We start from the raw sequence: 21,486 nt of genomic DNA, 5'->3' as shown, positions 1-21,486 counted from the left end.
GCTAAACAATTATGTTTATTAGCCTCCAGACAAAGAAACGTGGAATGGCCAAATAACTTGCTATAAAGTATCGTATGCAGATGTTAATGAAATATCAGAAGTGTTTACAAAGACAACCCTTGGCTATGAACGATGTGAAATTCGAATCACCAACCTTAAGCCATTTACGACTTATAGGATTGCAGTGAAAGCTTTCAACAGTGTTGGACATGGGCCAGATTCGGATTTTATACGTATTACGACCAACGAAGGAGGTAAAATAATAATGTTTGAAATGAACTTTTCAATCGTTAGTTTGAAAACGTACACTTATCAATTAAAAATGTTATCTAGTGCCAGAAGAACCCCCACAAAACGTTCAGTGTTCTCCGTTGACAGCAGAATCGTTGCGAATGAGCTGGGATCCACCGCCCATACAAAGTCATCATGGCATTATATTAGGTTACAAAATACACTACAAAAAAGTGAATCCAAAATCAGGTAGAAAAACAATAACCAATTACAAAATTAGGGAAATAGGTACTTTCCTAAGTCCTATATAATAACTAAAAAATGGTAGAAACAAATCATTTTAATATTGCCCTTTATGAATATTGTTCGTAGAAAAAACTAACTATATTTCTCAATAAACGTAGCAAAAACAATAATTCTCCATTTATCTAACTTGTGTAAATTCTGAACGACAATCTCCTGTTATTATTCTAGAACTAAATTGTAATATACAAAATAAAAATATGGAGGATCGTCACATTACACAACAATAAAAGAATATATAGTTCAATTATATATTATAATTTTTTATTATCTTTAAAATAAATAAATATCTTAAGTATATTTCGTTATATATTATAAAATTGTTATAATGCTACAATTTTAACGTATTATCTTTTATTACCAACATAAATAATTATTGTACCCGATTTCCACTTACGACCATAATCAGTCGTTTAACGGTCATGTATTTAATGTAAAGGGTCGTTTGTCCTAAACGAAGTGAAAAAAACGACCAATTTGGAAACAAACTTGCACGCTCTAGACAAATACACGAACTATAGCATACGGATTTTGGCATATACCAAAGTCGGCGAAGGAGTGCAATCAAATCCTGTTTATTGTTTAACCGAGCAAGACGGTAAGTCGTCGTATTCATGAGTATATTCAGCGGGTTACACATTAAAGCACATCGTTCTTTACAGTTCCCGGGCCTCCGGATAACGTGAAAGCACTGACGGTAACATCAAGTAGCATTCTTGTGTCTTGGATTCAACCGAAACGGCCGAATGGTGTGATTATCAAATACACCGTATACGTAAAACATAACAAAGTAAATCATTGTCAATAAATTGTATGTAAACAGAGTTTAACTGATACAAATAATTCCGTTGGTTTCTAGATCGTTGAAAAGGAAATCGTGTTCGGTGACAAAAGCACAAAGATCGAGGTAAGGCGGCTTAAAGAATTTCAACGGTACGAGTTTTGGGTAACCGCTTCGACCGTGGTCGGCGAAGGGCAGCCGAGTTTTCGGGTGAACCAGAGTCCGAACTCTAGAGGTAAGATAGTGTTATGATGCAGCTGATGTGTAAACAGATGAATATTCTTAAGACACTGCTCTACCCACCCATAGCACCGGCTAGAGTGGCGTCGTTCGGCGAACACGTGAACACCATCGTAGGGTCCAAGTATACGATCGAATGTTACAAGGTAGGCATGCCGACTCCCATCCTCGTATGGAAGGCGCCCGACGGTATCGAGACTAAGTGAGTAGTAGCCCCGACCCACGACGTTATTGTATACCACGTTGATTTCTGTTGATTTTTGTCGGTTTAAAGGGTGCTGTCCGACGGTAGCCTATTAGTGGGCCCCGTGAACGACAAAACATACTCGGGAAACTACACGTGTCACGTGGAGAACATATTTGGCAGAGATCAGATATCGTACACGCTCAACGTACTCTACCCTCCATCACCGCCAGAGTTCAGTGTGGACTCAGTGTCGACCAGCGCCATACGAGTTCAATGGAAGCCGGTCAAACAGCCGGACGCAGTGATTACAGCCTACGTGCTCAACTACCACACTGGCAATGAACAACAACAAAGTGTGGAGGTGGACTCCGACCGATTCACGTACACAGTAGACCGTTTAAAATGCGGTACCAAATATACGATGACCATGCAAACCGTGAACACGGTTGGCATAAGCAACGTAGGTCGTGTCGTAGAAGTATTTACAAAAGGCGGAGGTAAATACTATAACAGTGTATTCGATGATAGATTTTTTTTAAATTGTGATTAATCTGGATGATATGTAAAAAAATATAACCTAACCCGTGTAAAGTCTAGAACGTAAAACTCAAATTTTGTGTACGTCAATAAGTGAATAATGGTATAAGGGTATGAGAGAAGAATGACAGCCCAGTATATCAAACTTTTCAGATCATAGTAACACCCAGGTTAGGTTATATAATAATAACAACTTATATTTGTCACTTCGAAATCAAGCATCAGTCGACGATCATATATCAAGTTTATATAGTTTTTTGAATTAGTTGTATATTTTAATAAATCAAGTTTAAAAACGAATGTAGGGAATACTAGGTATGGTTATATCACTGATCATAATTATAGGAAATGCTGAAAATTTTTTATTTTTTTTATATTGGATTATACTTTCAATTCATAAAATAACACGTGTAAGATAAAACCTTAACTTGTACTAGTGTTTAAATAGAATTGGATTAAAAAAAAAAAAATTCGAATAACTGTACCCCAGTGACATGAAAATATGACAGTGCTTAGAACAAACGTAGGTTATGTTTCATCAATTCTAGACTAGATAGAACCGTAATTTTATACAGCTTAAATTTGTTTTATTATTTTTTAAATAAAAACGTATAAAAATAATTAAAAATAAATATTAATAAACTATTGGTTTTTATAGTATATGATTAAAATACTTTTGGTTTCAAAGTCTTCCACTGTCCACTGTTATAAAATTAAAATAATATATTTCCAGTGCCCAAAGAACCTGACAAGGACACTGTGCTGTCCGTGAACTCAACTAGCGTCACTTTCATATTCGATTCGTGGCCAACACAGATGTGCAGCATACATTCGTTCACATATCAGTACGCGGCAAATGGACGCAGCAGTGGATGGATTAAATTTCCCAGACAACAGTTGATCGGCGGCGACACGTTTACGGTCGGAAAACTACAACCGGCTACCGTCTACACGATCCGCATGGTCGTGCATACCGAAGCCGGTGACACGTCGTGGGAACATCGGTTTGTCACTCGCACTAAGTCCGGAGGTAAGATGGCTACCAGTAGTGACAATGAGAACCACTCTCCTTCATCCTATTTCCTTAAAAAAAGCTATAAATATCTAAAAATTGCATTTTAATTAAGCTTTCACGTTTTTAAGATTTTATTTGGATGTTTAAATTATTATACCTAGTATATTTAAGAATATCAGTTTACAATGTTTACATCATACCATGAAAAAGTTAAAATATTATTTCTATTGATTATTAGCTATGGGTACTTACGCAGTTGCGCATTTTATATTTTAAATTATTGTAAAAATGAATGCTGGTAAGCGAGTAGGTATCGTAATTGATTTATCGTATATTCGTTATAAAATAATAGTTAAATTCATATTTTAGAAGTACCTTTTAGAAGTGTGGGGTTTTTAGTGGGTTGTCGGTCTTTAGATATTACTATATTTTAAGTCGTATGTAAATTTTACAGGGATGTGAAAAACTTAATATTTTGAAGAGAATAACCTAACTTTTCATAACTATTTTTCAAGTATCTCTGAGTACTGAGTAGTGAGTACTACTCGTAAATCTAATATTATTCGTTATTACTTATTACTTAATACTTATTTATTCGCTTAAGTGCATAAATATAAATAACCAATACAAGATAATGACATCAAACGACTAAGTGTAAATTATCGTACCCTAGTCTGGCGGCTGATAAACTTTTCTTAAAGCGTATAACCCTATATTACTATTTACACTACATTATTTTATGAAATATTAAATAATATTATTTACTGTGGACTATAATTTCAGAATTAATACCGTTAGATGTGTACGGTAACGACGGTGGCATCATCGATGACGACGATAACTTGAGCATACCAAATTTTGCGGAAATGCACAAATACGTACCGGCAGCTTCCGCGCTCGTTTGCGTCGTGTCGTTTTGCATATGTATATGTGTAGTAGTTCAAAGAAGGTAAAAAAAGAAAACAAATAAAATGATGTATACACAATAAATAATTTACCACGTTACACTTACTCACACACTCATCTAAACCCCTCCTTCCACACATACACAGAGCACACACACTCACATACCCGCGTATGTAAATAAATGTGTAAGTATATAATATTATAATTGTATATACGAGAAAAACGATGACGTTATTTGTAGAACAAAATACTTGAAAGCGTATTACATATAAAAAAATACAATACTGCATAGTACATAATATATACGTAAATATATGTTCATACGACTACAAAACCATCAGGTTCTGATATAAATACAGTCGATGGTATTAATGCACCTACGCGTGTGTCGATAAAACAAAATAAATATTAGATAAGTATAATAATATGTAAACCCATCTCCTGATAATCAATATCTATATTATTCAAGATAGACCGTCATCCACGTATAGCGTGTTTCACTATTTTTCCGTCTATCGGTTTTGGTATCTACTCGTGAAAATCGGTCTATATGCGTTTATTTTTAATACGCAACCAATACCATTGCTTGTAAAATAACAATGCACTTATTAAATACAACTTATAATATAACCTAAGATTATCGAGTGTTAGGTAGATGGTGTATCATAATAATATATAGCAGTATTACTGAATATTACTATCATTATTCAGTTTATATTATAATCGAGATATTTTTTAGGTTTGTGAAACATAATTATGATTGAAGTTCAGAAGTAAAAAAAAAATATGCAGTCTATAATGATAGAGTTTGGTGTATATGTTAAAAGTATGATGTCTTTTTTATTGACCGTATGTTTTTGTGAATTGATAACATAATAATAGTGAGTTTCTTTTTAGGTTGTTGAAAAGATAATATCACTGATGATTTTTTGAAATAAAATCATCACTTACCTACTATATATAAATTAATGTTCAAGGGAGAAAAATTGAATAAAATTGAATTAAAATAATTATGTCTGGGGGGAGAAGATAAATTTCCGAAATTATGATAAGAATATAGTTTATAATTAATGATATAACTAAGACTTGGAAAGAAAGAAATTGAATTTGAGAAAATATAGAAGATTGAATGGAGAATTTTATAACAAATGTAGGACCTGCATAATATGTGGTATTGTTGAGATAAGCGATTGATATTATTTTTTAAAGAAGAATTGAAAATCTTGCGGAAGACTTAGTTACTATATAAAATTATTGATAAGTCTTTTAATTATAATTTTAATAAAAAATGAATTTTCCAAGTAAATACTTTTCACCTTCTCCCCCTTCCCCACAAAAAAATCCCTATTTTGATATGTAATGCGATTTTTAAAATTTCTCAAAGGATCTCAATGTGTTATTTTCATAGTATTTTTAATATCGTCACTATTGAAAAATGTCTATCTACTTATTGCAATTTAATTTTAAAATGAAACAAGAACACTATCATCGGGTGTTTTTTTTTCATTAGTTCGAGTATATAAGTTTATCATGCATATTATTATGTTTTATTGCCGTTGAAGCGAATGCGTATATTATAATGTATATTATGCTACAGCGTTGACCGTATATGCATTCTGTTTGGACAGGAAAAAAGACGGGGCGCAGTACTCGCGAAGAAGGAGGTCGAGCAGTTTGGCCGAAAGGAAATGCAGTTACGAGGCTGACAAACAAGTTGAGTACGCGACGTCCACGCTGCAAAGGAGTAAAAGGGACAATTCCGTGGACAAGATGTTCACGGGTGGCGGCAGCAAAAGCATCGACTACGACGTGTGTCCGTACGCGACGTTCAGCGTGATGCAAACAACGCCATCCGGCAGCCGGACGCCCACGCACCACAGGGCCCTGAGTCAGACTGATTGTTACGAAACGCCCGATCACAACGCCATACACGGTCTGTCGATCGACAAATCCTATGGTAAGTGAGACTGTTGCGGCTATACCTACACCGTCATATTGGAATTTATCAACTAAATGTTGTTAGAAATATGTTTAATAACATAAAGGTACTATTATTATAGAAACAGCTAAGAGTCTCGTCAAAATAGACTGTCGCGAGATCGTGAAAAAAATTCGTTTTATTCATAATAAGTATACTTAAAACTTTATTTACAACTCGCGAAAATCCCCTTCCCATCTCATTTTAATAATCATAAATCAATTAGTTATAGATATGCGAACAGAAAATTACAACACGAATAGGTTAGGTTAGATACCTAATAACTTAGTTTTTTGTTTGATATTCATTAAGTATACGGATTTAAGTGAATGAAATCATAAGTTTTGAATAACTAGTCAATTACTCAACGCACAATTTTATCAGCATTTTAACAATACTCGATACATGAATGTTTTATATGCAATATGAACTTAATACTTTTGAAAGTAAGACTATCAAGTCTTATTGTAACAAAATATTTAATCAAGAACAAATTAAATACTCATATCGGTTATACAATTGTCATTTTTCCTAACAATTTTACGTTTAATATAACGCAATATTTTTAAAACAAAGAAAATTATATAATAAAATTGAAACTATTACATATTTTCCAACTAATTATTTAATTTTAATTATTATAATAATATTCCGTTTACTTAAAACAAAAATGTATGCATTTATGATCTTTAAGATTAACAGAATCAAATCATCAAATGAAAAAAGTTTTACTTAGGTATTGCAATCAATGATCGAGTAGAAACATGTTATAATTGTTATAAATATAATCATAAGGGCATATAGTATACCATACTATTATGCATACAAGTCGACGTAATTGAATGAAGAAATAATTTGTTTTAAGTTTTATTAACTGAAAATACCATAATACCTAATGAATATTACACGCACTGATAGCTCCGATTCATTTTGGACGGATTGTGTTTTTTAGTATATTTTTAACATGATTATATGAATATGAAAATACGTAATGTAATATTATACTGATTTTTAACGGTAACGAAAATGAAATTCATTTTATTCAGATTTCCTATTTATATTTAAACAGTCCTGTTTCACTGTAAACATTCATCGCCACTAAACAAATAAAAACAGGACGGTGTTTATAGTTCCAAAATATTAAAAATGTTAATGTTTTTTTTTTTTTTTTTTTTTTCAGAAATTTCGTACATATCCAATCAACAGACACTTCCTTTGACATCCACCAAATCGTCAGCGTCGAGAAAATCCATGACCCCCGTTCATTTCTTAACAGACATGGACGACGAACAATGTCGGAAAATTATAGCATCAAATACAGTTAGAAAACAGAGCTCAGGTGAAGATTATTATACTTTTTAAAGACTTCATGTCTTGATAAACAAACATTGAAGTATCTCAGGCATGTAATATTATAACACTGCGTGTTCAATAAAAATTAATAACACTTAACAAATAGATAAAGAAAAAAATTGTTATTGTCATAAAACGATTAGCTATAGCCTATAATAAAAATACGTAATAGAAAATATTTTAAATCATTCTCAAGATATTCGAGCAAACAAAATGTCACGAAGGCTTATTACTTATTAGTTATATCTTATACTATAATGAAGTATGATCTAACTGTTTCGTTTTACAAACAAACTACACTCTATTTTATCCCTCACTTCCCCTTCACGCACACCAGTGCGTTACATATTATTTATTGAGCAAGAACAAGAAATATATTTATTTTTTTTTATTTATTTATTTTTTAACTAAAATGTTAGCACCCATGGATATAATTTTTTTTCTATTATGAAAGTTGGTGATCTAATCACATTGTGCTTACCGTGTTTCCGGTAGAAAATGTCGTAGATATTAATTACTTTATAGGGCGTGGTCGTGGGGAGGTAGCTTTTAGCGATTTTAACCCTCAAAAGCCTGAATTTTTTTTTGAAAATTTTTTTACTTATATTATCCAATTTAGAAGTCAGGTATATTACTGGAATACAAATAAAATGCTTTGAAATTTTTTACTTAGGCAATTTCTGAGAAAACTGATGTTACCATATGGTCACACTAGGCTATAATGAGCTGTAATTATAGTAATATAATGTTTATAAAATAATAAAATAAAAATATTCATAATTTTGTAGTACTCATCTGTTGTTTTATTTAATATTGAAATATAAATATAAGGTAATGACAATTCCAAGTGCTATTAATTATTAATTTTTAGTTATAATATAAAAGTTATTTTAAAATATATAAAAAAATGTTATAACATAAACCTAAGTAAATTTAAAAAATAAAAAATAAAATTATTTTGTATGAAATGTTTTAAAACAGTCAACACAAAGTCCAACATCGCACTTAAAACACATTGTTCGAACTGAAGAAGTGCACATTGCTCCAGCACATCTTTTTCTTTTACCATCAATTGTTGGTATGACATGATGGTCAAGGCGATCAAAACGAATACCCTCTGGAACTTTTGATGATGTGCTACTTGGTCGTCCTTTTCTTTTTGGTGCGTTTTTGAAACGTGTTAGATATTCCTGAACAATATTTCGTCTAAATTCTAACTGAGTAACTTTATGACCAGAATTAACATAAAGTTTCCATGAATTGGTTATAGAAACATCAATCAGCCATGTAAATAAAGACCACCACCACTTTTTTCCTCGAATTCCAATTCTATGGCGAGCTATGTTTTCATCCATTTGATCGGTTCCACCCATGTATTTATTGTACATAAAAACACAATTTGGCATATCAACTTGCACAATTTTCTTTTGTGTTTTAGAGTACCTTTTGGTCTTACTTTGTGGGGTTATCCCGTGTACTGTTGAACCAATGGTGACTACCCCATTGTCTTTCCATCTTGCAAAAAATATTCCACTATTTTTTTCAATTGCTGATTCTGATTCTCCTCTTTCTTTTTTTTGCATAATTTTTTGATTTGACATTGGACAATTTTTAGGCAATCTATTTTCTCTTATAGTCCCAGTACCGTGATAACCATTTATTTTTAAAAACTTGAGCAAGTTAAGGCCAGTAAAAAGATTGTCAAAATAAAATCTGTATGGTAAATTTTTCTTTTCCTTAGGAAATTCTTCGAGCATTTTTATAAATGGAGCTGTGCATTTCCCAAACATGTTTTCGTACAATATTTTTCTTTTTGGACTAATTCCTTGGTAAAAATCAAAATTTATAAGATACCCGTCAGGAGCGTTCAAACACCAAATCTTATATCCAAATCGGATTGGTTTGCCACGTATAAATTGCTTGCAGCTATGTTTTCCGAAATATTTAACCATTGATTCATCGTAATTTAAATTTTGAGAGGGTACGAAATGTATTAAAAATTTATCTTTTAACATATCCATTACTGGCCTCAGTTTCCAAACTTTGTCGTTTACATTAATTTCATTATTATTAGCACAATGTATAAAACGCATAATTGAAATAAAGCGATCTCTGCGCATCGAATCTTTGACTAATGAATTCCCTACGTCATCTGATGAGTCCCAATAAAACCGTTTTCCAGGAAGTCCATTATATCCACTTAGTATCAATATACCAATAAAGCATTTAATTTCATCATTAGTGACATCGAAATCATTAACATTTTTGAAAAGTGCATATAGTTTGGATTGCTCTACTAAATATGAAATAAGTTTATCATCAAAAAAAAGTTCAAATATTTCAACTGGTCTCATATGCGAATATTTAGAAAAATCTGTAGATGGGAAATTTAAATTGGGCATTTCATAATCACCTTTTACCCATTCAGTAGTTTTTTCATTATCAGGTATTTTGAAACCAGTGTCTTCCAACTCATCAACAATTTCGAGGGCAATCGTATTTTCATCTACAATATTAGTTCCACTTTTCAACCTTGAAAAAATTTTTTTAAATATTATAAGTACTGTAATAATAATAAATAGTATACTGCATTTTTTTCATTGAAGAATAAAATATATTAGGTACCTTATTTCTGCTCCGGCAGTTAATTGACGAGCTGATAAATTAGAAGTATATGCACCTTCATCCTCATTGCCTGAATCTTCATCAGTCAATACGTGAGGGTCTGGTGGTTCAATAAATATACTTTCGACATCATTTTCGTCATAATTTGACTCAATGATGTCGAGAACTTCTTGTAAGGTTAATCCATCTCTATAGTTAAAAAAAATAATATTTTTAATACTGTATATACTATAAAAATTATATTTTATAAATTATTATAGAAAAATATATGTATTATCAATATATGTTTTGTTTTCATCAGACAAAAGCCTAAAGCACCCATACGGTAACACACACATTTCCAAGTCTACTACACAGTATGTAATAGTAATGTGCAACTAAAACCTTTTTAGGATAAAGTATATACACACAAAGATTCAAAACAAATATTAATAATACATTTAAATAAAATATTTATATATAATTATACTTACTCCAGTTGAAAATCCATTGCTGTAAAAATTTCTGTAGTTGAATAAAACGGAAAAATCGTTATAAATATTATAAACTGTCATTAGTTGGTAACCACAGTGCTAATAAAATCGATAAACATACTGAGAATCTATTGCAATGATTAGATAATAAAAATAAACCCACAGACGTTGTTTACGTCTGATTTATAAATAGATTTTGTTGTGTTACCATACGGTCACACCAGGCGTTGAAGGGTTAAATAAGTGATACCTACGTCCTATGTAATGTGTAAGGAAAAAAATTTGAATTATGTAACGCATCTATTTTTTTATTTATTAAAACATTCTAGATTTTTATTTAAAACCATCAATGTTTGAAACTTGAAACTTTCGCTTATTATTTATTAATGATAAATAAATTTCATAAGAATTTTATTGGAGAGAAGGTATTTTGAAAAACTTGAAATATTGAATTTTTTCCAGTTATCTTGTTAAATTTTTACTGTCTAACCAAGAATAGTTTTTTTTTTTTTTTAATTTTACTATTTAAAAAACATTAACTGATTCTTTTATTTTACATCTATATAATACTATATTTAAAACATAGTTAACTAAATTATTTTATTGAGTTGAGCATAATGACACTATCAGTTACCAGGTGGCAGGTAGTATATAAACTAAGTAGATATAGTAAATATTAAATAATAATGTAGTGTTTACTGACATGTGATATCATAAAGTAGGTAATGTTTATGTTTATATTTACTAATTATAACATGCAACTTTTTTTTTTAGTAAACACAAATATTATAAGGATTTAGTATTTAGGATATTATAAACTATAAAGATTGAATTAAATACTTATATCATCGTCAAATGTAGTGGCGTGTTAAATGTTTTTAAGGGGAAAGGATATGAATTTTTGATTATTCCTAGATCACACTATAGCAAAAAAAAAAAAAAATTATATTTTTACATTTAGGTACTTGCGGGTGCTAGTTAATTATAATAATATATTATAAATCTTGTGCAAGTAGAATTCAAATATTATGATTTATGACATGCTATTACTTATTAGTTAGATATTAATTAAATCTTGGCACAAATCATTTCGTGATGGCGGTAAGTATGCTTTCACTACTTTACCATACATTTTATTTCTATTAATCAACTTAACTTATACGAACAATTAAAATTACACAGAAAAAATATTAAAAATAAGTCAAACCCAAAGAGCGGCAGATCTAACACTCTTGTTTCTTACACCGTGAGCACTCCCCTGATCAGATTTATTGATAAATAAAATTCAATAATATATTATTTAAATATTTCAACATTAACATATGAAAAAATACTATTGAAAAATCAATTTTATATTAAAATTAATAATGTATAGGTACTATACAGCAATTTGGAGATTATATGTATAAGTATAATATTTTAGTAATGTACTCAGTAATTATACAGACTAATGTAATACATATTTCGTAAAAATAATTTATTATTTATGAGAATTCAGTTAGCAAAGAGGTTTTAATTTTTGGACTTAAATGAAAAAAATCTAATTTCTACTTTTACTCATTCTTGTACATAATATAATATAGCGATGTAATTTATGTTAGAATTAACATTATGTTCCTACACAATTGCATTATTTTATAATTTATTCACAAATTTTACATTTTATTAGAATTTAATGTTAGTAACATAATTGTTCAAAAACTTAGAATAGAAATCACAACTGATATTTTAAAAAGAAGAAAAAGCACCAATAATATTTTAAAATACTAAATTTTTGCATTTTTAGAATCAAGAGGAGCACGGAGACACTACAATTAAGATCTTGTTAAAAAGAAAAGAAAATATTGGAAGAATGAAGAACAAAAATATAAATCTGTTGGACCATCATAGATTTCTTTTATCGTTTAACATATTTTATACATAAGATATATATTATAATAAATTATGTTTTTTTTTCATAATGATTATAAACAATGTTATATTTAAAATTTATTTATAAAAATAAGTTACATCATTAAGAAAAAAAAAAATGCATAAATAAAATAGAATGGCATTAGGAAATTATACAATAATAAAAAAAAAAAACTAAAAAAAAAAAAAAATATATTTTAATCTTGTTGTCATTTGGGTAACATTATCTCTGTAATGGAACAAAATTTTAAATAAACCACTGCTATCGAATGAAGTTGTTGATTTTTAGTACCTATCTAATTATTAACGAGATTAATTAGTTTGTAACATGGTAAATAATTACAATAAACTATGTTATTTAAAACATTATTGCTTTATAATAAACAAATATACATCCACATTGAATTATACAGCCAATTAACATTAAGTTACCTACAATCTTAAATTAGTTATAATAGGATTAAATGGTGTTGTGCTCGATTCTAGCTACCTTGATTTACAATTTCCAAATGGAAAAATAAGTGTGAAGTTAATATTAATCGATAAATCATCTTTAACAATAAGAACAAGAAAACATAACACTCATTAAGACAAGACTAATATGAACAATTTGATTTCCTATCTCAATATATTTTAGGTAAACATTTTCTCCATAGACCAATTTATTGAAAGCCTAACAAATTTTGATTTATACTAATTATGTACTAAACGGGTGATTGCTGTTGTGATTTTTCACACTCCTGTTTCAACATCATTTGATCCAATTTATCAACAGTAGCATTTAACTCACTTTCCCAACCTTTGCGATCTTCCACACCTTCAACTTTTTCAGTTCTTTTAGTTTCCATCATTAAAGGTTTAGTAGCGAGATCACGTACTTTTTGACGAAGTTGTTCAAGTTCCTGTTATGATTGAGACAAAATAGGATTATTAACTTTATACTCAGACAGATTATTGAAAATATTTAAATACCATCGTCACTTGGCTATCATCATCAAAATCCAAGTCATCTGCATCACTCAAAATAGAACTAGTGTCCATGGATAGACTACCCAGGCTTCTTGAATCACATTTATCCAAATTCCAATCTAAATTTATATCTTCCATGCCATTGGAATCTTTTTTGTTATCCAGCTCTTGCCAGCTGTTGACCATAGAAGAAACTTCTGCACCAACGCCAGGTTCTCGTGGACCTTGTAACGAACATTCCTGTCAAAGAATATATCAACATTGATAAATTCTGTTTGAGATGTTTAAAATTAAAAAAATGTAAGTACCATTAGTTTATTGTTTTGTCTTTGCACATGAATTTCTTCAGAGATCTGTTCAAGTCTGTGCAAACAAGCTGAATATTCTTGTTTAGCTCGTTGCACAGCATATCGGATTTGAATAATAGTATCTTTTTGTGCTGCTAATTGACCTTCGCATAAATATTTTTCTTCAAAATATGGACGAGACTTAATAATACTACGTTTAAACTTTTGTTCCAGCATTTGAACCTAAAATTAAATGTTATTTAAATATTAAATTTAAGTATATGAATGTAGATTTACAATAAACCTTTTGTTCTGCAGCTTGGTAGAGAGCAGCTTTCCTTTGATGCTCACGTCCACTTTCAGTCTTTTGATTTTCTGCTTCTGTTACCTGCGGATAATAGGTAATATTATTGATATTTGAAATAAAAAATGTAATAATATAAACTTTTATAAAAATTTATTAAAATTAAAACTATATAAGTAAAAGTAAAAGATAAAAATAATAATAATAATAATAATAATGATTACTATGACTATAATTCTCGTTATACTTAAATACCTTTAAAATAGCATTATTTAACATTTCTTGCCACGCATTATCAAATTTCCATTCATGTTGTTTACTAAGAAACCGTGCCTCAGCTAATGCCACAGTTTCTTTGGCGGCTTGATGAATTTCTAAAATATAAAAGATATAGTTTTACTTATAATATAGTTCATTATAATCTACTAACATTTTTTTTTATTATATATAACTTATAATTATTTACTTGTACTTATTATACTATACAGTAAGAAGAAAAAATATCTTTATTTAAAAATTATACTTAGTACTTGAATAACCAAAATTTATAATCAATACAAAATTATTTAATTAATATAAATAATATTAATAAATTTAACAACTTTATACTGGTTTGCATTAAATATAATAAAAAATGCCAAATGCTAAAATACTCAAAAGTTTAAAGAACGAAATATTTTTCAAAAAACTAAATATTATTTATTTTTAAAACTTGAAATATAGAAACTAAATACACTAAACATCTAAGCTCACAAAAGGTGGCCAAGTTTGCTTATTCTTTTTATAGGGTATACATTTCTTTTGTAATGTTAAATTTATTAAATATGTTATAGTTATGGTATATATTAATATGCATTGGTCTCCCTTACAATGAAAATGTCTGTGGGCACCTTTAAATAAATTACAATTTTAAAATTTGTACTTATAGTAACTGATTAAATTTCAAATTATAAATTATAATAAATGATACATAATTAAGATTTTAAAACATTTAATTTCTAGGTCTTTTCAATTCAGTCAAATAACTTAAATTGATAGATTCTTTATTATTGAACATATTTTATGACTTCCAAACATAAATTAAGAATCAATATAGACAACTCATTCTTATAGGATCTACCAATTATCCACAAGTATGAAATAATTAACAGACAATATTAAAAATATCTCCTTTAAAAAAAGATTTTTGGTTTTCAATTTTAGTTAGATTTAATGTAATCTGAAATGATAACTATTGTATACATATTAGACATACAATAACAGTTTATATTCTATATTGCATACACTTCTACAACCTAATTAAAGAAGGTTTACATATTAGATTAAAAATTATTAATAAAATAATTTTTTTCTACTATTTATGATAAGATAAAAATGTACTCGAAAAGTCTCTTACTTGAAATATTATATAGATTGATTTTAAAAAATGTACAGTACACAAACCAATATTGTTAGGATTAATAGATCTTTAGTACAACAGATGACATAGTTAAGTGCTGCAATATTTGAATTTTTGGTACGTACACAATTATATACTTAAAAATAAATTATAATTGAATATGAATATTTAATACAAAGCTTAATGTTTATAGACTTGAATTTATGTCATGTAGATACAATAACTAACTGCATATTTATAAATAATAGGTAAATAAAAAATATAACTAATGTCTAATAAGTACTGAAGTTAAATAATTGAATTTTAAATTCCTAAATAACTTATTAAAAAACAATTCATTATTTAAATAAGTATTATTTTATAGGTAGAGAGTAGAGCATTAATGCCAAACAAAAAAATCCCTTAAATTGTAAAATTATTATAATAATATTAGAAATAATGGATACATTTTCATCAAAGAATTAATATTAATTATTTAATTGATTTTGAGCAATTTTTTTTAATTAAAAAAAAAAATATAATAAAATTATGCAAAATTATGATTGGAAATATTATAATTTATTATTAGTTTTAATGTAATGTTTATATTATATTTTATTATATTGATTTTCTATGAATCATACTATTTTTCAGATTAATTATTATATTTGTTTATGCGAGTTAGAAAAATATGCTATATGTATAAAAATATTTTATTAATTTCATACTAAAAATTTTTTTTTTAATATTATAACTATACATTTCAATTTAATACTTAAACATTATAGTAATATGTATAAGCTTATATGAAGGGAAAAAATAAATTTTTAAAAATGTTTATTTTATTGGTCTTACCGTTAGCTCGTTGGTATTTTACAGCTGCAATTTGACATTGTTGCTGAGCATGTTTAGACATATTAAGTGCTTCATAAAACGGCCGAGCTTTATCAATACATGAACCAAGTTTGCGAGCTCGTACCTTTAGTCTCCTTGAAGCTTCGGCCATCAACATTCTAAATGTTGTATTTGCTTCCTAACATAATAATAATATAACACATAGATTAATACACTTAATAATTTACAGTTATTAAAATATTTTACCATAAATTAAATTATTAAATATTAGATAAAATGTATTTTGTAGTAAAAATATGATTAAGAGAATTAATAATTAAAAATTTCAAGTATAACATAAATTAACTAAAATTTAATTATAGAAATGAAATAGGTTAATATGTGCCTCTAATATGGTTATATATAAGCTATTTCAAATATTTATTATTATTTGTTTACATTATTCTAATTTATAGTAGTAATTAATATTTTAAAATATTTTTTAAGAAAAAAGTTAAAATATTAACATCGTTATTTAAATATTAACTATAAACTTAATATAGGTAATGTGCAATAGGTGCATGTAATACAATAAAATAAAATATTTGAACTGTAAAATAATTTAGTTTAAATGTACATTTACTTACATCTAATTCGATTTCAAGTTTATTTATATTGTCTGTGGATGAATTCAATTTTTCCAGTTCCAGCTTAAATAAAAACAATGAAATAAAAATATTTTATCTATATAAATAATCATGAAATCGATCATTACTTGAATTCTAGGGTCTAAACTATCCTCTTCGTTGTACAGAGATGTATCAGTCTCCTGATTACTCTGTCCGCTAGACGAGTCCATTGTTAAAACAACAAATATCTTTGAACTGTTTAAAGCATTGTAATTCGAAAATAATAGTATTAAATTTAAATTTAAAAGGATAGTAAAATAAAATAAAAAATAAAAAAAAAATATCAGTACAATAATAAGTACTAAATTAACCGTGCCAATTGTACTAAAGATTAAAGAATCATTTATTATTATTATTATTATTATTTTATCGTGATAAAGAAATGTATGATAACAAGACGATAATGAAATATAAACATCAAACGTAACCGACGTTACGGTTTAAACCGTGTTTCCTGTGATCACCACCCACAGACATTAAGTACAAAATACTATATATAAAAGACTAACCGTTTACCGTTAACATTTGTTCATTGTTTTAGGTAGAAGTACGAAGTAGGTATTTTAGATACTTCAGTCTTTACTCTTTATTAGGTTATTATTAATAACTGAACACTTTAAAACTATTATTTTATTATTTTTTTGTGTGTACTGTAATCCAGACAATCCAGTATTATTAAATAAAAACATAACGCATAGACTATATCTATTAATAAAATCTATACTGTAGTCTCTACTATATCACTCTTCAATTTGTTTTCGGCCTTCACAATTTTCATATTTTGAATAATTAAATATTAATTTTTAATGTTGGCCATCGTACACTCGCCTACTCAACGTTAATCGTTACCTATTAATTTCATTGTAATAATGAATGTATGAAAATTATCCATCCTATTATAAATTCGCCACGATTATGACCGATGACATCAAATTGTTTTATATATTTCCACAATTCCACGTTATAATAATATCATTGATAAATAACGATAACTAAGTAAGTACTAAGTACCTAGTGTCACTTACCTATCTATTGTAGTGTTGTGTCTTATTATTATTATCATCATCGATTAGATATAAAAACGAAACGATTAATATTATATAAGAATAACATTGTATCTAATACCTACTTATTAAAGACTATTTATTGTAATATCAGTTGACTTTTATCGATCGTATTGTGTAATATCTTTTTTGTTTATGCTTTGTTTGCAGAAAATAATAAAGTATTGGAGTAATTCGAAATAATGGATAAGCCCATAATAGGTATGTTACATTCTCGTAAATTGCAATATTGTGGTTTTGTAATTGTTTGCTTGTTTGTTTGTGTACCTATGTAACATTACTTATATAATACTTTTATACACACAGTTTGTTTTTGTACCTATGTTAAACCATCAACTCGCTCAAAAGTCGCAACTTATTTTTCGTTGACCGTGAATGAATTTATCAATAGCTATTATAAGCATATAACACTGTTAGGCTATCAATGGCATAGATTGATTAATATTAGTTAACTGTATAAATATACATGTGTTTAATAAAAATGTTATAGAGTAGAACATTATTATAGGGTTTAGATGGTAGATACCTACCTATCTCGGGGAACAACAAACGTTCTAAATAATATAATAATAATTAATATGTGTTGTAAAGGTACTATTTATAATTTAAATTTTATTTAATATAATTATTAACTAAAATACGTAGTTTACACGAATAAGTCTCAAGTTACAAGAGTTTATTTTATATTGTATATTACGAATGATACGACTCATCTTACAAAGATAAACGTTTGTAGAATAGTGTTGGGCACTTAAACATTTGCTGGCTTATGGGTTATTAGTTTTATAATGTATTTATGTCTTCATAAAATTATTTTTTTAGATGAATGTTGTATTATATCTCATTTGTTTTCTTGTTTAATTATTCTTTAAACTTTAAAAATTATATACCTAAACATATAACAAACATTTGATCAATAAATTATCAAAAAATACCTCATTTTTAGGTTATAGGTTATACTCGTCATATGATAGGTACCTATGTAGTTATTTTCTAGTTTCCAATCAAACTAATATTTATATACCTATATTATATCAAATACCAGTATAAAAAATTGATATACATTTTTATGTGTAAATATCTGCTGGCATATAATAAGTAATATGCGCAAGCGATTGCATAGGTTAAAAGAAATGTTATAAACTTTCCCTACTGGAAAATTCTGGCTTGGGGAAAACATAAGTGACAAACAATAAAGAATGATGTAAGAAGGTTACTAGCCATATACATCATATGATATAAATTACATATAAATACGAATAACTAATTCTAAATGTTTTATTGTTATTAAAAGAACTTCATAAAGTTGAAAATACCGAAAAGATAAGATGTTATACTTACGTACCTATATTACAATTATTCAACTAAACATGTTTTTTTTATCTTATCCGTATTTTGTTATTTGACTAAACGGTCTACTCTCAAAAAATAGTATAAAGATAAGAACTTATCTTGTATTCTTATTCTTCCGTAATATTATATATTCCTACCTCACAAGCCGCTATAACTATAAAGACGTGAAGTTAATCATTACGTAATTACTCCTGGGTTCAGACTTCAGAGTATAAGTATCCTATTTGTATAGGTACCTAAATAATTATTTTTGAGAACATGCAATTAATACTTTTGAAATTTGGGAACATTCAAACTTCGTTATAAGATTTTCAAATGTTAATCATCTATAAATATGTTATCTTACCTCCCGTCTTAATAAAAACCATCTTTCTTAAACAAAAAAATAAATTCTTGAAATATTTTTTGTTTTATTAACTAACTATTTACATCAAAATCTGAATTCAAAATATTTTTAAAAAAACAGTGCATCTTCAACATATTTTTACTTATTATAAAAATAATTTTTAAGGAACTTCACATTATTTTTCAATTTTTTTGATACAGAAAAAAATGTAATTACTATAAATCAATAATTTCAATTTTTTATAAATACCTAGCTCAAAAGAAGCTTTTTAAAATTGTATCGTATCTAGAAAATACTTATAGAAATAATGTGAAAATTTCAAGTTTACAGTTATTCTTTTCAACATAATCAATTTTATACTTATTAGTTGTTATGATAGTAATTTTAAATGATTTTATAACACCTGGGCTGTGACGTTTGTAAAAAAAAATTATTTATATCAATAATCTTCTCATGCACTTTAACTTGAAAATTACTAAGAAAATTACCTTTTTAAAGTAGGTGCTTACCATTTAGGCTCTATATTCTATCTGTATAAACACTATTTAGGTTGTAAGCAAATATTTCTTTCCGAAAAAGTGTAACCAAAACAAAAAAATAACAAAAAATTTAATTATTATTTCAAACTATGTATTAATTATAAATAACAGGTAAGTAATAAAATACACTGAAATTAAATGTTTTTATTTTGTAATTATATATAGGTATGTTGTATATTACACAATTTATATGACATTAAAAATTTAGCAATTTATTTAACTTTTTAATTGTCTACAGTACTATTGAAAAAGACTTACAAATCCAACTTCCTATTGTCTCGCATGGGAAAACATTTAAAAATACGCAGTAAATGTTTTGGAAAAATCATTGTTGAATGTTTGTAAACAAATTGAAATAAATCTTTGAAATAAAAACAAAACATTTTTATTAATTAACTGCCAATTTACAAAGTATATTTTAAATATTTGTATAGCCGTTTGAGTTATCTTTTATTTTATTAATATAATGACTAATGAGTATAATACTGAAAAAGAAATTCACAGTAAAATTAACATGAATTATTATGAATTAAATATATGTCTGTTTTTATTTCACTAATTTTATTGCAATGTTCTTATCTACATTTTTATTTGACTTAAAATTTGAAACTTAGAAAGGAGGTTGAAGTAACTATAATTTTGAAAGTGACACACGCATTCATTTTTTTTTTATAGGTAGATAGAATTTACAATGTAGATTCTACATATTATTTATATTTTTATTATATTACGTCATTTTACTTTAATTTGGACTACAGTGATTCGATCTGGAGACATCACCCCACGTTCAACCCGTATTTGAATATTTATATCGGGTGATACATTTTATTAGGTATTCATGCATATTAACAGAAAATTAAAAATATATATTTGGATCTAATCCACCTTGATAAATTTTTGCTTGCGATGTTGGCTTTGGATAATATTTAGGTTGAATATTACATTTATTTCATTTTTCAAGTTTACAGTGCAAAATATATAATTAGTCAAATAATAATATTATATTTATTAAAAGGAGTTGACAACTTTTGTTTTAAATCAAAAATAATATAGGTGAATTATCTTATAAATTACATAAAATAAATTTTAAGATGAATTTTTCAACTCAAAAATCTTTTTCAATCTTATGAGTAGTTATTCAAATATATAGTATTCAAAAGGTTCATTAATTTCAGAAGACAAA

At 27.5% G+C, this 21,486-nt stretch overlaps 4 protein-coding genes across 4 annotated transcripts in view; 2 read left to right on the top strand and 2 right to left on the bottom strand.

Moving 5' to 3' along the window:
• LOC112597670 (Down syndrome cell adhesion molecule-like protein Dscam2) overlaps window positions 1-12,549 on the top strand; it is a 66,019-nt gene extending 53,470 nt beyond the window's left edge. Inside the window, exons 17-28 of the mRNA XM_025343819.1 lie at window positions 23-254; window positions 334-480; window positions 974-1,132; window positions 1,197-1,324; window positions 1,394-1,550; window positions 1,625-1,757; window positions 1,830-2,239; window positions 3,013-3,309; window positions 4,078-4,243; window positions 5,829-6,157; window positions 7,359-7,517; window positions 12,416-12,549. Coding sequence (XP_025199604.1) covers window positions 23-254; window positions 334-480; window positions 974-1,132; window positions 1,197-1,324; window positions 1,394-1,550; window positions 1,625-1,757; window positions 1,830-2,239; window positions 3,013-3,309; window positions 4,078-4,243; window positions 5,829-6,157; window positions 7,359-7,517; window positions 12,416-12,447 — 2,349 coding nt within the window. The 3' untranslated portion in view covers window positions 12,448-12,549. The remainder of the gene's footprint in view (window positions 1-22; window positions 255-333; window positions 481-973; window positions 1,133-1,196; window positions 1,325-1,393; window positions 1,551-1,624; window positions 1,758-1,829; window positions 2,240-3,012; window positions 3,310-4,077; window positions 4,244-5,828; window positions 6,158-7,358; window positions 7,518-12,415) is intronic.
• Window positions 8,459-11,048, bottom strand: LOC112597671 (piggyBac transposable element-derived protein 3-like). Its single transcript, XM_025343820.1, has 3 exons — window positions 10,630-11,048; window positions 10,157-10,345; window positions 8,459-10,063 (listed from the first exon to the last, which is right to left on the bottom strand). Exons 1-3 carry the CDS (start codon window positions 10,644-10,646, stop codon window positions 8,485-8,487), a joined length of 1,785 nt encoding a protein of 594 aa, XP_025199605.1. The 5' UTR covers window positions 10,647-11,048; the 3' UTR covers window positions 8,459-8,484.
• A 135-nt stretch (window positions 12,550-12,684) lies between the features above and the next one.
• Window positions 12,685-17,345, bottom strand: LOC112597852 (SH3 domain-binding protein 5 homolog; the record flags this gene model as incomplete). Its single annotated transcript, XM_025344088.1, has 8 exons — window positions 12,685-13,442; window positions 13,513-13,749; window positions 13,818-14,039; window positions 14,101-14,184; window positions 14,356-14,474; window positions 16,334-16,511; window positions 16,960-17,022; window positions 17,088-17,345. Coding segments are annotated over 8 exons (1,359 nt in total), but the record flags the coding sequence as incomplete, so codon positions are not given.
• LOC112597667 (sodium/hydrogen exchanger 9B2-like) overlaps window positions 15,534-21,486 on the top strand; it is a 27,456-nt gene continuing 21,503 nt past the window's right edge. The window contains exons 1-2 of the mRNA XM_025343813.1: window positions 15,534-15,616; window positions 18,216-18,266. Coding sequence (XP_025199598.1) covers window positions 18,248-18,266 — 19 coding nt within the window. The 5' untranslated portion in view covers window positions 15,534-15,616; window positions 18,216-18,247. The remainder of the gene's footprint in view (window positions 15,617-18,215; window positions 18,267-21,486) is intronic.

This window comes from Melanaphis sacchari, unplaced genomic scaffold (genome assembly GCF_002803265.2).
Source record: "Melanaphis sacchari strain LSU unplaced genomic scaffold, SCAv2.0 Contig43_pilon_pilon, whole genome shotgun sequence".
Taxonomy (NCBI): domain Eukaryota; kingdom Metazoa; phylum Arthropoda; class Insecta; order Hemiptera; family Aphididae; genus Melanaphis; species Melanaphis sacchari.
The sequence above is the reverse complement of the archived record's forward strand: the minus strand, read 5'-3'. Positions and strand labels throughout refer to the sequence as shown.